General features: G+C 38.2%; 1 protein-coding gene across 1 annotated transcript in view; it reads right to left on the reverse strand.

The window, feature by feature from the left end:
- Window positions 1–4,804: 4,804 nt before the first annotated feature.
- Window positions 4,805–17,953, reverse strand: part of LOC308616895 (3',5'-cyclic-AMP phosphodiesterase 4D-like) — an 861,608-nt gene continuing 848,459 nt past the window's right edge. Inside the window, exon 4 of the mRNA XM_081233392.1 lies at window positions 4,805–5,256. Coding sequence (XP_081089518.1) covers window positions 5,253–5,256 — 4 coding nt within the window. The 3' untranslated portion in view covers window positions 4,805–5,252. The remainder of the gene's footprint in view (window positions 5,257–17,953) is intronic.

The raw sequence follows: 17,953 nt of genomic DNA on the forward strand, positions 1-17,953 counted from the left end.
ACCCACAATGACTAGTGAATAATGTGCTTTTAGGTAACTCACATAAAACTGTTGTTAAAGACATTGTTGCTCTGCTTTGTACAAAGATACGAATGAAAAATCTTAGCACTAATTACAGGATGAAAGTTTTACTGCTAAAGATATTAATATTATCAGGTTTCCCTATTTACTATGTCTTTGAGGAAACTCAGATCTAAATTTAACTCTAAACACGAAATATACTTTTACATTTGTGTTTCTGACTAAGCTTTACCTAGTCCCTTTGTACATTTTAAAAATTAGAATAGCTTTAAATCCTTTTTTTAAAAAAAAAAGCATGAAGGGGCTTCCCTGGTGGCACAGTGGTTAAGAATCTGCCTGCCAATGCAGGGGACATGGGTTCGAGCCCTGGTCCGGGAAGATCCCACATGCCGTGGAGCAACTAAGCCCGTGCGCCACAACTACTGAGCCTGCACTCTAGAGCCCGCGAGCCACAACTACTGAAGCCCACGTGCCTGGAGCCCGTGCTCTGCAACAAGAGAAGCCACCGCAATGAGAAGCTCCCGCTAGCCACAACTAGAGGAAGCCCACACGTGGCAATGAAGACCCAACATAGCCATAAATAGATAAATAAATAAATAAATAAATAAAATACATTTATTAAATAGAAAAAAAAAAAGGAGTCAGGGCTGCCTGAGATGGCAGGGCCCTGCAGCATGCCCTTGAAAAAAACAAAAACAAACAAACAAATAAGTAAAAGCATGAAAAATACATAAATAAATAATAAGATTGCTTTTGTTTCCTAATCTTAATCATCTACACTAATCAAAATAAGATGAGATACAAATAACCAGCTAACAAAACCCAGAAATATATTTGTAATTCACTCAGAAACATGTTTGAAAACACTCCTGCACTAACATTTGTTCCTTCCTGATGATCCTGAAGTTTAGTCCAAGACAAAGTTCAGCAGATACTCTGGCTTAAATCATAGCTATATACTCCAGGAAAAAATAGTATCTACTTCAGCTGGGTATTTAATGGTGTGAGGCAATTCTCATTACTGTGGAAATGGGATTATTAGCACCATATTTTAAATATAGAAATAGAAAATGTCAATCCCCATATTGTTGGACTCAGCCCTAGGTGGAAACAAACTTACAAACTGAAACAAACCAACTGAATCATATTTCGAATGAATAACGCAACTGCATTGAAGGGGGAGGAGAATGCGGGTGAAGGGAGAACTAACCAAGTGACTTTGGAATACAGGATTAGGTATACAAGACCAAAAGAATGCTAAAAATCTAATTTAAAGGCTTACAATCTTTTTTTTTCCCCCATGTTCTCCTTTTTTTTCCCACAGAGGCATGGGTTAGCAATTCTGAAACTATTTTGTAAAACTACATTCTAGGATTAAGCAAACATGCAATATATTGTGAATAATGAGAGCCAGGTTTTTTACTGTTGTAAGGGAGTTACAGAGATGAAAATGGAGAAGGATAGAATGAATACTGTGGTATTAGACTGGAATTGGTAGTATCAGTGTGCAATCACAGATTGAATCTATAGAGATACATGGATATACACATGGATACAGATATACACCGGTATGTATATTTATGCACACATTTATGTATATAAGTATGTATACACATATACCTTTTCCCCAGATCTATCTGCTGAGAGAGCCTAGAAGTAAAAATTCCCCAATTGCAATGAGCACACCCTCTCTTCAAATTCTGGTTTCTAAATATCTTTTTTTTTCTGTTAAAAGGAACAAAGGATCCTTAAAAAAGCAGCTGGTTCCAAAGCTGAGGCAGGGGAAAGTACTAGAGTCTTAGATCTCTTATGCCAAAAAATAAGAAAGTACTGAAGGAATGATAGGGACATGTCAAAATGGCAATGAGCCAAGTAGAAGGAACTCCCACTGTCCAAATCTGGGACAGTATGAGCATCAAAATAAATAATTATATTAAGTAACAATAATAAAGGACTATAATCTGCTAAACAAAGAATCCATAAACCTATACAGAAACAAACAAATAAACAGGAAGGGAACACTCTTCAATATGATACGATGGCAATTAATAAGTGAAGAAGAAATGATCACCATTAGCAACCATCATAATAATAACTGATCCAGGCAGAAATCATCAATGAATTCTAACTGTTGGATAAAAATTTAACAAATACCAGGATATTTCCATAGTCTCAAACTAACACTCTACAACTTACACTTTATTACAAAGGAGGAAAATGGTAACTTTACAATGGAGAAACATGGCAGACATCACTTTAACCAAATGATCAAAGTTAAAACTGTAGTAATGGAATGAAACAACTAAACAACAGCATGTGCCTCCAGATACAAAAACTCAGCATCACTCCTGTAATAGTCCTGCGAAAATGGTATGACCTGAATCTCATCACAAGGAAACGTAAAACTCAAACTGAAGGACAGTCTATAAAACAACCAGCCTGTATTTTTCAGAAAACACCACTGTCATGAAAAACAATGGAAGTCTCAGAAACTGTTCCAGTTTAAAGGGTATTTAAAAGACATGACAACTAATTGCAAAGCATTCATTTGTATTTTCTTTTGCTATAAAGAACACTAATGGAACAACTACTGAAATTTGAAACAAGGTCTATAGATTAGATAATAGCATTGTAACACTATTAATTTGCTAATTTTGATCACTGACCTGTATGTAAACTAATTCCATGTTTCATGAAATATTTAAGTATTTAAAGGTAAAAGGGTATCACATCTACAACTCAAACAGTTCAGAAGAAAAAAAACTATAAAAATAAACATATATTTGTGTATATACATGTGTATATATGGATAGAAGATAGATAGATACATAGATAGATAGATAGATGAGAGAGAGAGAGAAGACGGAAAATGAGAATGGTAGAGGACTCTTGGTGAACGGTACCCAGGAATCTTTTGTGCCATTCTTGCAACTTTACAGTAAATCTGAAATTACGTCAAATTAAAAGTTAAAATAAATTCCTTTGTTAGTGAGAAAGTACTTATCGACTCTTTGGCTGGCTTTTGTTTTTCAGACCCGATTGTAATAAATGGCTCTCATAGATTAATTTCTGAATAACAACACAAATGTCTACTTTTGTCCACATAAGCATTTTTCAAACTGTGAGCTGCAATCTATCAGTAAGTTATGAAATCAGTTTAGTGGGATATGACCAGAATTTTCTTAATGAGCTGCAATAAAAGAAAGAGTATTAGAATGTATCACACTTGATAGAGCTAAGTGTTTGTTTCTGATACTTAAATTACAATTATATACAATTGTATGTATATGTCATGTAAGAATCACTGGACCACCAACCTTCTCTATGATGGTTCGAGCCACCACTCCTTTGAACATGGTGCCCACTCCACCAGCAACCCCTAGCTGCCTGATCATCCTTCAAGACAAATTTCAATGTGACTTCTTGCATGAAGTTTTTCCTCCCTCTCTCAGCACTGCCTTCCCTTCTCCCCCAAAATGCAATTCTTCCTTCTCTGTTGCCTCATAGCTCTTTGCTCACACTTCTATCTCTTTTACACTGTTTTAATTTAATGTATTTTATAGTATTGTCTCTCCCACTAGGCTACCATGAGCTTTTCAAAATGTTACACAGCCCTTAATTTTTCTGACCCCCTCCCCAGAGAATAAGATGTCTAGCACAAGCACAACTCTCGATGATTATTTTTGAACAAATGGACAATAAAAGGCAACAAATACCATAGGAAAATACATAGAATCATAAAATTCCAAAAAAGAGCTATAACCACCAGCCACTTGCTTGCCCACATTATTAAGGAAGTGCTAACTAATCTGAGCATGAAGAAGGAGTAGAATGTGGATCAAAAATGATGGTAGGAGAGGGATTGTAATAGAGAACAAGAAACAGAAAGAACAAAGACCTAGAAGCCTAAGTGTGGTGGCCACAAGAAGGTACTGCAGACTCCAACGATAGGGATGATAATTGGCCAAGGGCCCCCAGCTGCTGCCTCTGAAATCCACTGCAGCATCTGAGTTACAACCATACTTCCCATGACCTGCTCCCAGCCATGACTGATCACGTAGAGACACTGAGGCGGACCCATTCCCAGGAAACACAGGACTCCTCTGGTGGCTGATTCTGGCTTAAGGACTTCATATGTAAGGCGTTACCTAACTCAATCTAGGATGCTTCCACCCAACATCTCTCTCTTCTTCACTTACGGTCAAATTTATATCATAATCTCAGTTCTCACTCAACCTTATCTGGCTCCCTCTCTATTTTCTCTTACATGTGCATTTCCTAAAATCCTTGCATTTCTAATCCCACTTTAGCATTGGCTTCTTGGAAGACCAAGACTAACACAGAAAGTACAGAGTATACATGGAGTAAGTAGGGGAAATTAAATCTGGAGGAGCAAATTGATTTTTATCATTGAGGACAACTAGTCAATTCAATACTTTGTCCCAAGGCAGGATAAATCTTAATTTCCTAATACAAATAGAACTGTCCATGTAGTTCTTAAAGTTCACCAGTGACAAAGACTTCATAACTTCCTTTTGTGAGTTGTTTCATAGCTTAATCATCTTTCACATCCAACTTAGGTCTATACTAAATCCCTTGTTTTAAGGTCTTTTCTTCCACTTCAGTTTCTATGGAGATAGATCACAGCCAACTATAGAAATACTAAATTAACTACGCAAACTCTCACTCATAACAGTAATTCTCTCTATAATGCTCTGTATACATGACCTTGAAGGACTATTAGCACATTTTCTATTTGCTACAAAATTATGTCTCATTAATATAATCTACTCATGGAATACCTGACTTTTATTCACCCAAAAAAAAAGAAGATTCCTCATTTTCAAGCAGAAAAGTAAAGGTTTGTATGTTTACTTCAGAGAGACTTTTACAATTGTTAATTGAAAGGAAATCATTTTTTCATTCCTAAAGTCTCAAATACTCTGCCTTCTACTGACAGAGTAAAAAACTCAATCTTCAATTATTTAGATTAAACATAACATGTTATCCAATTTAAAATAATGAATGCATTTTTTTCTGCCAAAGATTTGAAACAGAGATGGAATGTGTGTGTTATCTTTCCAGATCTTTGCTTGAATAAAATAAAAGCATTTGTCTGACCGTGATAAGCACATTGTCTGGTCCAGATTCTCCAAGTATGCAAATCAACATGAAAAGCTCCAACAGCAAGACTTACCCATCTGCACAGAGTTTCAAAAATGGTGATGTACTTACCTAAAATAAAAGGAAAGATGACATTAATGACATTCATCACAGCTTAAACATATAGTGAAAAACAAATTCTAGAAGGCATTCAGAGCATCTGTTACCCTCACCACTGCCAGATCCAGTTTTAGGGTTTTTGTTTATAACACAACAGGCCAGATGGTGCTGTCTCTCTGACTGTCCAAGTTTATTTCGAGTACACTTCATAGGTATATGCTCGATAAATGTTGAGAAAGATTATAACAATCAAGTAGCCAAGCACTATGACTTAATAACAATAGCAAAAAATATCTGTTGAGTACTTTCTTGCCTGCCAAGCCCAGTGTAATATACTTTACGTGCATTTTCTCATTCACTCTTCAGAAAATGGAGGTGAGGTAAGTATTATTATTATCACCATTGTAAAGATGAAGTAAGTGAGGCTTAGAGAAGTTCATTAACTTGTCCAAAGTCACACAGCTAAGAAGGGTTGGGAGCTGGAATTTTCATAAGTTCTCTGATTCTAGAGCCTGATCTCATGATCTTTATGTTATACATTCAAAACTCAGTTGGAAAGAAAGATCCCAGTATTAGTACTTTGTTAAATAATAGGTTATAAAAATAGAATTGATTATAATTTTGAAAATTAGAAGAATGAACAATGCCTAGTGCATAGCTCAATAACATTTGTTGAATGAATAAATAATAAGCAAATGAATATTATTGATATATAATAAAAGTACTCAGGCTGTATCTCAACACAAGAAATATTGGCATAACAAAGCACTCCAATGTATAGGTTATTTCTTTCCTCCTGCAAATGGCCCGGCACCAGTGCTTTATTCTACTGATTGCCTAGGGATGAGAACTGAATGCTCTCAAGTAAGAGAGAGAAGGGGCCTGTCTGAAACAAATGGCTGGGGAGCTACAAGAAAAGGATGGAGTTGCCAAATCCTCAAATGGCATATTAGTCTAAAGGTAAAATCCTTCAACTGTTCAAGAAACAGTTAGCAGACGCCATTTAACAGTTCAGTTTTCTTCAGGTTTTTGGTCACTCTCTTAGAGATTCAGATTAATTAAAAAATGTTAAAGAAAGAAGTAGCTTAAGTGAGGAACACAAACAAGGGGATTGGTTATTTGAAAGAACACTGAAAAACAAACATAAGAAATACCTGGGGCTTCAAATTCACAAAGAAATAACCACCAATTTATCTCATATTTTAGTATTCAAAACATATACAAAGACCTAATTTTATCAATAATTAACTCCAAGAGCAAACTGCCCTGTAGAAATTCAAGTCCCTATTTCCATAAGCTGGTAACATAGTAAAATAAACAAATGGAACATGAAGTGCTTCATACAAATGTCCACAGTCTTTACCAAATAACACTTCATTTCAGAATTTTTAAATGAACAATCTTTATACCTATGGATGTTTTTCTCAGCATCACATAGATTTGTGCTATATACTAGATGTGGTTATTAAAGTTAACTCCCCCCCAAAAAAAAAGAAATGTGATAAACCTTAAAAGTTTTAAGAAGTTTTGTTCATTCGTTTCAAGGTTAAATTGAATTAATATTCTAAAATGTCACACGTATCTACAAATTTTAGTGAAACAAATGGAACTTTTTATTGTGGATTCACTGTTTACCCTTAGAGATAATTGGACTCAGTGGTATGAAAATTTAATTAAAAGGCGTTAAAAAATGCATTTGGTTCCATTCTGGTAAAGACTCTGAAGAGGGTCCCAGAGCACAGTTATTGGCCCATAAGTTAGACAAGATATGAAGGGATGTACTTGTTAAGTAACTGGAAAGTGATTTTTTCTTTATCTATGTCCTAGCAAAGTAGTTTATCACACCTTAGTATCAAAGGTTCTAGGTAACCATCCATCTTTCAGTGAGAAGGTAAATGAAAAGAGCCTAAATAAGATTCAGCTACAATAAGCCTGAAATCTTCTATGAATAGGATTTAGGCATAGATAAATCTATTCTACCTTTGTTCTACTGAATATCAGTTCTAAGAGATAAATGGATATGAAAATAAGACATCAAAGTTTGCTGCCTTAAGTGTGGAGATAAGTAGGGGTGGTAACTCCAACATGGATAGCATTTGAATTGATACTGAGGAGTGGGGAAGGGATGGAAGACTTCAAAGACAGTCATGTTGGGCCTCCCTGGTGGCGCAGTGGTTGAGAGTCCGCCTGCCGATGCAGGGGATACGGGTTCGTGCCCCGGTCTGGGAGGATCCCATATGCCGCGGAGCGGCTGGGCCCGTGAGCCATGGCCGCTGGGCCTGCGCGTCCGGAGCCTGTGCTCCGCAGCGGGAGAGGCCACAACAGTGAGAGGCCCGCATACCGCAAAAAGAAAAAAAAAAAAAAAAAGACAGTCATGTTTATTCATTAGATTAAGCCAGACATTTTCCCAGCACTAAGTTGTGGCACAAATCTTTACCCTTGCCCAACCCCAGTCTTCATTTCCAAATCTACTTCTTATTTAGCAGCTTTTTTTAAATTAAAAAAAAACTGCATTATCTTATTAAAAATCTGGTCACTTCATTCACAAACTCCCACTAACTCAGTGTATTTATTCCTCTATAAAGTAGGTACAGGTTAGAAGAATGAGTTATATGCCAGACTGGCCTTCTTTGCTGAGAAGAGGTTAAGTAACTTTGAGGTGATGTCAGTATTCGTGGTTTACTCCATGTTTCTACCTGGTACTGTGCAGGGAGCCCTGGTTCTAAAAAGGAATTTAAAAAAAATCTTCTGAGGAAGGCAAGATATTTATACTTGAAATAACCATAAAATGATGCAAAACAACTTAGAATTAAATGTCAATTACATGGTAGAGACATCAAATGTAACAGGAATCTAGAGAAATGAGAAAAAGATGTTTCAGCTGTTGTGTGGGATTACAGCAATATGCCGTAACTGGGTGGGAAACCATCAAGAGAGCTTCTGGACTTCTGACTTGAATGCACAACCAGTCCATGCTCTTCTTGCCACAGTCTGAAGTAAAAGATCCAGCATAGAGATCCCAGGATTAGTAGGGAGGCTGCTTTCAAAGTAAGTCAAAGGATTGGGAGGGACCATGTGCCTACAGTACATTTTGAGAAGCAGGGCCAAAGAGTACTCTGCATCCCCATGGTCGTTTGCTCCTACAAATCACATACTGGCAACTGACTATAACAAGTAACAGTCTATGTATTTTTAGCTTTAGTTTTCTGGAACTATAGTTGATTTACAATGTTGTGTTAATTTCTCCGGTATAGCAAAGTAACTCGGTTATACATATCTACATTCTTTTTCATAATCTTTTCCATTATAGCTTATCACAGGATATTAAATATAGTTCCCTGTGCTATACAGTAGGTCCTTGTTGTTTATCCATCCTATATATAATAGTTTGCCTCTGCTAATCCCACACTCCCAATCCTTCCTTCCCCCACCCCACTTCCCCCTTGGCAACCACAGTCTGTTCTCTGTATCTGTGAGTTGTTGCATTTGTGTCGTATTTTAGATTCCACATATAAGTGATATCATATGGTATTTGTCTTTCTCTTTCTGACTTATTTTGCCTGAAGGCTTTTGAGCGGCTCCTTATTTTGTCTGAAGGCTTTTGAGAGGAGCTGGTCTTTGACCTGGAGATTGGAGAGAAGCAGCAGGATGCTAGGGAAAGGAAGGAGAAAGAGCAGCATCCTCTACAGGGACCAGAGGAAGCCCATCATGTTTTTCAAACTGTGAATGGTTGGCTGAGGTGTGTCCGGGTATGTACTAGAGGGGAGGGAAATAGCCCTGTCCCCTCTTAGCAGATCACGTGCTAATAACCTTGGTCCCTGACTTTCTACACTGTATGGATTTTTGAAAGGTTGACTTGTGCTTTGATCTCCCACTGGGCCATTTAAAACCATTACTGACATGAAGTGTCAGGTAGGACAGAGACAGGAAGCATCACATGCATGCATGCTCAAATCCTATCACAAGGGACCTTACTTACAAACTGATATGTTGTTTGAAAATGTTATGACACTAAATGTAAAAAGAATGCAAGCCCACATATGGTGCTTAAAGATATTTTGGATTTATTCGTCTTTCTTTTTTTTTTTTGAGGTTGGGAGATAGCAAGCACATGAAGTAACAGGGCGTGCTTTAGAGTCCAAAAGCAAATCTATTTAGAGCGAAACCATAATTACATATGCAGCTCTTGTGACAGGGATGGCAATATCAAATCAACATTCTACTTCAGAAGACCCACATCAACAAGCATTTGATTCAAAGAATCATCTTCATTAGCACAGACTATCACCAGCTCATCACAGATTTAGATAAGGCTAAGGAACCCAATCTCTGTGTCAGTTGCCTAATTTCCCTGAGAGCAGAGGTTTCACTTGGCACTTGGACCTGAGAGAGGCCTCAAAGTGGGCAATTAGCTTGTTGGGTATGTGGTACACTTTGTACTTCTCAATGACCACATTCTCCATCAGAGGAAGCAGAAGAGCTTTCAGTGTCAATGGCTTTTACCATCTGAGATCTTGAAGCAGAATTTCTTAACCCATTCATTTCTACTGAGAACTGGGGAAATGTATTACTCTCATAGCTCTGTAAGAAATTATAGTTTCATGGAACAGACAGGAGGTATGCTAAATTAACAAATGCTTTTTTTTAAGGGAGAAGTGGGGAGTAAGAATCAGAAATACCTGTTACGATTTAATACACTAAATGTGGCAATAAATTATAGCTACATAGCTGGTGGTTACAAGTATCTCAAATTTTTTAAAAAAATTCAAAAGGTTGAGTCGTTTCACATTATCTTCCAAAATTATATAAAAGACACCAATAGAAACAAAACTTACTAGATCTCAAGTCCATTTTAAAAGCACAGCACCAACCTTTTGCCCACCCATGGGAGTCTCTGGGCTATTAGAAAAGAGGTATGGAGTAGAAATTAAGAACATGGGCTTTGGATCCATAATGCCTAATTCAAACACAGGCAAACCTGAGCACCCAAGAAGTGGAGCTATCTGTGATGATGATGTGATGATGACAATGAGATGATGATGATGATGGTGGTAGTGGTGGTGATGATGATTGCAGTGACTGCAACAAAGAGGAAGATGGGGAGGATGATTTGATGATCAAAGGTCAGGGGAGCCTTGTCTATGGACTGACTTATACCACTTTCCTGATAAATACTTAAGAAGCAATAATAGAGAACAAGGGATATTTAACATCTCTATCCCCTCAAAGCTGAGACAAAAAGCAATTTACTTTTTTCAAACTATTCCCAAGTCTAGATTGATGCAAAGTGTCAGTATATCCCTCATTTAAATCAGTCAACTACTTAGATCCAATTTCAACAGTCTACCTTCTAAGAAAATCTTAGTAGTTTCTTCTGCACAGGCGCTATAGAGTATTGATCAGACAGCCCCAGGCAGGATCCCTTGAGCTTGTATAGGTAGATTTAATCTAAGAGTGGGCTGAAATGTCAATAGTAGCTCTACAGGGATCCCTGGTCACAAATTTCAGTACCATGCATGAGGAAGCTGCATAGCCATTACTGAACTGTTTCCAGTTGCCAAATAAGAATACCTAGAAAACTGCCAAAAGGGAGAACAAAAACATTCAAAATTGCAGGGCTGAGGGATTACAATCTCTATTGGTTCTGGCCTAAAGAGAAATCATCCGTTAATTGTAAACACAATTAATATAACTTTTCAGTAGTCAGCTAACCACAAAAACATTTTTGATATTATATCACTTTACCAACATCCCAAGTTTGGGCAGTTATACCTTTGACATTTTTATTTTCCTTCTATAAATCGTGTGCCTCAGGTTAGAAAATACCAACTTAGGCATTTTATTATGAATCAAAATAGAATAAGAATGCAGCTTTGCAGAGATTAAATAGAAATGGTCATCTCTTCATGATTCACGTTACGGCATTCCAAAAGTTATATGGGAGGAAAAAATTACCAGCTATATTTATATAAAATACCCAATAAATGGGCAAAGAAGGAGAATAAATTTATCCATGTTATATATAAATGTATACATGAGGTGTTTGGATACTTAGCTGCCTCCTAGATTTCCCCATCCTCCTGCTCTACAGAACTTCAAGCCCCTTACTCTCTCCAAAACTCACTCCACCTGCCCCAAAACCTCACCTTCTTCTGCATCTTATTTACCAATGACCAATAACTGTTAGGCAGTTAGTCAGACATGAGCAGGTCCCGCCCCATCCTGGATGGAGTCATCTTTCCTTCCCTCACCTGGACACTGTTGGTTGGAACACGCCCAGAGATCCTCCCTCTTGTGGTCAAGGACCACCGCTATGTTTCCAGCCATATCAGGACCAAGCAAGATTAAAACCTCCAGCACAGGTTGGCAAGGGCGCACCAAGACCTAAAGGGTGACTCAAGGTACCCGGGGGTTCACTGTGCCACATTTGTCACAAATTAGCGTTGCAGTCCCCACCCCCGCCACCGTGGCTTTTGCTTGGGAGCTTACGGGTAAGCGCCTAGCGCACTAGGAGAAAAGTTATATAACCTAAAGCTGTCAATCAGCTTGTCAGTCAAATGACACAGGACACAGGGAGGGACCACCACGCTAAAAAACCTATCCCTGCCCCACTGCAGGGCTATTTCTGGTTTCCAGACAGCCTGCTCTCATCCTTTCTCGAGAGCATACTTCCGCTTTTGCTTAATAAAACTCTTGCTACTTAAAAATGCTCTACATCTCTCAACTGACTTATTTCCCTTGAAAGGGCAAGAACTGAGGAAATCACCAATCCACCAGTGATACAACTACTTATTAAATGACCAGTCCCCTCCGCCCAAGTACACTCGTACAACATGACAAGTATATCTACTACACATTCATGGAATTAACGCCCTTCTCTCAATCTCTAGAACTACCAACCTAGCTTATGCCCTTGTGATGTTTCACCCAAGCCACATCAGTGACCTCCTTTAACACTCCAGGCCTCCAATCTTGTCCTTGCATTTTTATTCTCCATTCAGCCTCCAGGATCTGACCTTGCCCCCTCCCCCCACTACTTGGAATACTTCATGGTTCCAGGACAAACTCAAAGTCCTTAACCTGGCACACAAGGTCCCTAGAAATCAGGCCTTGTTTATTTCCAGCTTCAGATCTTGTCAATGACCCTTCCGCAAACACACCATGTGATTCCTTGCCTCAACATCTCTGCTCCTGCTAGCCCCCTCCTCCTGGAACCTCCACCTTCTCCTCCCCCAAGCCCACACTCATTCCTTAAGACTCACCTGAGATCACACCTTTCTACTCCAGGTGAGACCCTCTCCCATAAAGCCCTGTGCATATTGCTAATCATGGGACTCACCACGTATTTTTCCTCTAATCTATTTAAATCTCTGCTCTCTAACCCCCCAATTTGAAATCCTTCAACTTGAACTTTTAGGGAGATGGGCTTTATTTGTGGTATTTATTTATGCAAGTATCTCCAGTATCTAGAACATAGTAGATACATTTAAGAGATTTGTTACGTGAATGATTGAGTGAGTGAATGCCCTTATCTAGAACAATTAGTACTGAAAAGCAAATGTGTGGGGATATATATGTATAGCTGATTTACTTTGTTATAAAGCAGAAACTAACACACCATTGTAAAGCAATTATACTCCAATAAAGATATTTTTTAAAAAAAGCAAATGTAAATAAGGCAGAGAAAATGTCATTCCTTGGAATTCAGGGATGGGGTGGGGGATGAAGCCCTCTAACATAGACCCAGGGAGTTTCACAATTAGGGCAGGTCTCATGGTGAGAGTAGAAGTGCTGATTTTAGAAAGCTAAGACTCCAAGAGGAATGCCTAGGTGAGGAGATGAGACCAGCAAGACAAAAGAAGGCTGCATGGTGCATGGTCAGTGTGAATCTTCCTCACAACACTTCAAGGTTTTGGCAAAATTGTCAAATTCACCCATGCTACAGGTTCTTGGATTTCTCATGAAAAACAGCTCAACTACTGGACAGCTTTGCATTCAGGTTTGAGGCCCCGCAGGAGAAAGGGCACCTACAGGTGGATACAGAGGGCTGAAGGCAGAGAGGAGCATAAAGATGTTAAGTGTGGCCTGGGCATGGAGGTCATGGCAAAACTTAATCAATTCTTCATGGCACAAGAGAGCCCTAGTCAACAGAAATATGGCAGGAGAGAATAAGGTGGGAAGCTGGATGATAGATGAATTCATATATCAACAGCAATCTCATCTAAAAACAGGTTTGTGTTTGCTATGCATTTATGAATTACAGTCTGCCTTAAAAACAAACAAAAAAAAGAGATTTGGTGGTGCTAAGGAAAAATAAGAAAACAAAGTTATTGTTCAAAATGCATCCCACAGGTACCATAGGTGAAAAGTGAGCTTCTTAGCAGCCAAAAGAGAACATAATCTTTTACAGTTTGAAGTTATTCAGACAACATGGGGCTATTCTTGATACTGAAGCATCAGGTAGAAATGTTCCCTGGGTCCTCACAGAGAAAACATTGTGAAACAATGAGCAATAGCTTTATCAGAACGTTTTGCAAATACGGTACAATATCAAGAGAAAGAAATTTATTTTAAAGAAAATAAAAAGTAAATTTATTCTCTAAACAAACTTTAGAATAATGACCTAAAAGCCTCCTGTTCTTAAGCATAAATGTACATGGATACACTCCTTCATATAAACCACAAATTATTGTCCGTTTCACATCAGATTTTACATCTCACATTGCATATCTCACTTCAACCTTGACGGACTGGACGACTATCAATAAAAGAAACATGTCTTATTTTTAAAAGCTTTTTATTGTTCATATCATCGGTTATTTTCAGACAACAGTTATTTAACACTTGGTTAGTATCACCCTCTACGGAGGCAGCACCTTACACTTCAAATAAGCCTCACCCAAAGAACAGATGATACACGTAGACTCACACAGCATTACAAATTAATGATAATTCAGAGAGGCACCATGGAGCTTCTACTTGAGAAGGAATTTCCCCTTTGCATACTGAAGGGGGTCTGGTGGTGTTTCCTTTGTCCAGAGCCGACTTCCCAATGAAATGTTTCCACTTTGCACCCTTTGGGTTCAGTTGTTCAACCGGTTACAATTAGTTAGATTAGTAACTGGTTGAACAACTGTAACCAAAGAGTACAGACTGATGTGTTGAGGTCTACTAGAGAGTGGTTTGCTAGAGGAGGTCAGCAGAGCTCTGTCTGTCCTCTTCAATGTTTGCACGAATGACTTGAAGCAAGATAACATCCATTCAAGAGAAATTCATTAAACACGGATTCAGCGTCTAGCATTTGCCTGATATTGTGACAGGGGCCAAGGGGACTGAGCAAACTTCGCTAGATATCCCTGATGCCAAGCTGGGGAGGGAAAGACAGAGACAGAAACAGAGACAGTCTATATTACACAACAGGAAATTTAACACTTGGACACTAGCTAGGAAAATTTGAATGAAGAAAAAGGTTTCAAGGAGTGTGAAGGAGATAAGTCCCTCAACCAACAAATTTCCCATCAGAGGGAACATTCAGTCATTGTCAACACTATGGAATATACCTGGGATTTTACCTTTATTTAGTCACTCACACAATAGTATGTAGGTGACAAGTTAACAACTCTTCTTTTACAATGCAAACAAGAAAACAAAACAAAAGCCCAGCTTTATTAGTCAAAGCAGAGGACTCTCATCTCCCCAAGGCTTAGGCCACTCTGATATTAATATGGATACTTTGCAAAACTCGTTCTCTCAAGCACCAAATTTTTATTTATTGTAATTAACGCACCATGCTTAATGGGATTCTGGCTGTCTGTAGTAGTTACTCCATTTCCCTAATCAGCAAATACTTCTGCCAGGGACAGAATTGTGTATCAGGGCGTATCTAGCTAATTGGTCATCTGAATTTTGTGGATTGTTTTTCAGTTCTTCAGCATTGACTGAGAACTTCAAGAATTACCAGCACTGTGCTTGGAACTGAATAAGACCTGGAGAGAACACAGTTAAGTCCCTACTCTCAGAGAATCCACCAATCCATTGGGTTGTTTGCTACAACCCAGTGAGATTAACAGGTGGGTATTTTCTGGTGTTCAAGAAACTAATTTTTTTTCCATTGTAGTATGCATCAGCAATGAACATTTACACAAAGACAGCATAGTGTCCACAAGCAAGCTTTCAGTGGGGTCCAACTCTGAGGTTAAATGGCATCTCTCAGGTTTTAGACTAAGTGACAATGTAGACATAAAAGGAACACAATCCAATTTACATGTAAGACGGGGAAAAAATGGAACTCTGTGGCCAGGATGCTTCAAAAAATTTTCTTTGAAGATGTATGTCTTTCTATCAGATTTATTTTAATTTTCTGAAACTGTAGAACGTAATACTCCAACTACAGATATTAGTCAAAACTGTTTAAAACCAGCCTTCCCTTATTTACAGAAGGCAGTTTTTATAAGACAACTATCAAGGATAAACACACAAAGAAATGGAAACTTTTCCATTTCTAGCAATTCACTGTAGTAAACTGGCTGTGTAATGAACACAGCTGTTTCTGTGGGAGAGTTTTTCCTTTTTTTGGAATTTAATATTGCCTGTGCTCTTGAGGCATGAATATAGTAAATGAAAGATTGTTCTGGGCTTGATAAGAGACCAGAAACAATTGTTCCCACTGGTCCTCCCCTGCATTAGTAACCAACCTCTTATCTGGGGCCTCTTAGGTAAGAGCCCATCATTTGTCATGTCAATTACACACAAACAAAATGTTCTAGGACTTGTCTTGCCACCTTCTTTAAACTGAAGAAGACACAGACCCAGAGGGGAGGCAGTTATGAAGATAAAGTTGAAAGTAAGAAAGGCAAGCCTCAAATATAAACACAGGAAAGATTCTCTTATTCCCTACACTTCTCACTTTTCAACCATTAAAAGCTGTTTCTCACTGAATTCAATTCTTTTAAAACAGAAAGCAAGACAGTTTTCCCAGGTTATGGTATATATATCTCGTTGTGCACTTGGTTAGATGATTTTAACACTGTATTGAATAAAATTAAGAAGGCTTTTCCTGATAATCTGCCCAGAGCCTATGTGAGTTGCTAATATGGACAGCTACATTTTCTCTAGTGCTTAACTTGGTGCCAGGAATTGTACACAGCACTCCACATACATTATGGTATTTATTCTTCCCAAGAATTTGATAGGATAATGCTTAGCACAGCAGTCCAGTGATCCCTACTTACCTATCTGTGGGATCCACTATTCTAAATGGTGGATTATAGCACAATGTTAAAAGGCAGGGCTCTGGAGTTCAATAGTCTGTATCTGAATCCTTGCAAGAATTTGGGCAAATGGCAAAATGAAGAAAACAGTACTACCAATCTCAGAGGATAATTCTGGAGATTAAGTCTGATATGTTTCCTTGATCCATCTGTAGACCTGTACCTTGACCTCTGGTACCCTTCCAGAGTTATCTGATGTTTTTAAACTTGCAGAAATGAAATACAGACCCTAACATCCCCAGAGACGCTGGTGACTTGCAGGCTAGCCTGGTGAGTCACCAGGTTCCATTTATTTCGTTATGGATAATGTTCTTCACACAAGCTAATCCCTTTACAAAAGTTCATTTCTGTTATTTTTCCTGAAGCTTCTCTCAGAGCCAGGGGAAAGTGTGGCCATGAAGATTTCATGGTTATTTGTGCCCCAGTTGGTTTGGCTACTTCAGATCAGGAAGTAATTGGGTTGGATGCAGGGGCCAATGACAATCCTTTCAGCCATTAGCTTAAGGCTGACTAACCTGGCAAAGGCTCACCTTCCTGAGCAAGATTGGGAATTCAAATAATTAAAGGTTAGGATATCAGAAACAATGTGATTGGACCAAAGGGCCAAAGTAATGGGAGCCTGACATTCTGGGCTGAAGTTATAAGGCTATCAGGCCTAGAACTATCTCTCTAGCCCAGAATGTAAACACAGCTCTACCTGACCTATGTTCTTCTCTCAGTGTGGCTTACAGAGGTTTCAGGGAGTTCATCTTGTTTATGGATGGTGCTTCATGGTTTAGGAAGAAATGAATTCTAGAATGCACATCTGCTTACAAGACATGACTCATTTATATAGATATTTTCAATATAGTAGGGTAGAAGTAGCAGTAGGAAGAGCACAGAATTGTATCACAGTGAGACACAGATCCTTTTTCTAGCTCTCTCTCTTTAATATATATATATTTGATAAAACATATATATATATTTGATAAAAATAATGGCTCCTAATAAACATTACTGAGTAGTTTTCTCAAAACTTAAAGAAGAGAGTATGTGTATCAGTGATGCTCAATTGTTTTTGGTTATGGACAACAGAAAACAAATTGGGTCAATCATAATGAGACACTTTGAATGAAACCAGTAATACAAACACAGTATCCAGTAAAGTTTTATAGCAGAGTATCAGCCAAGACAGCAGGAACTTACAGCATGAAGTAGGCACCTCAGCTTTGTTAAAAACTTTTCTATTTCTTGGTGAAATTGTTTTGTTATGATTAGTAAGAGCATATGTTTAAAACCTATACATCTCCTTAGCTATGCATGTGAGGGATAACCAGAGACTGTGATACATTTATATTCAGCTAAAAACAACATGCTCATGTTCAGAGACAGTAAATGGTAAAACAATGGGTTGATTCTATACCTCTTCTGTGAATTAATTCTTCAATTCAAAAAATATT

Source organism: Mesoplodon bidens (assembly GCF_964165515.1).
Source record: "Mesoplodon bidens genome assembly, chromosome: 4".
In the NCBI taxonomy this organism is placed as follows: Eukaryota; Metazoa; Chordata; class Mammalia; order Artiodactyla; family Ziphiidae; genus Mesoplodon; species Mesoplodon bidens.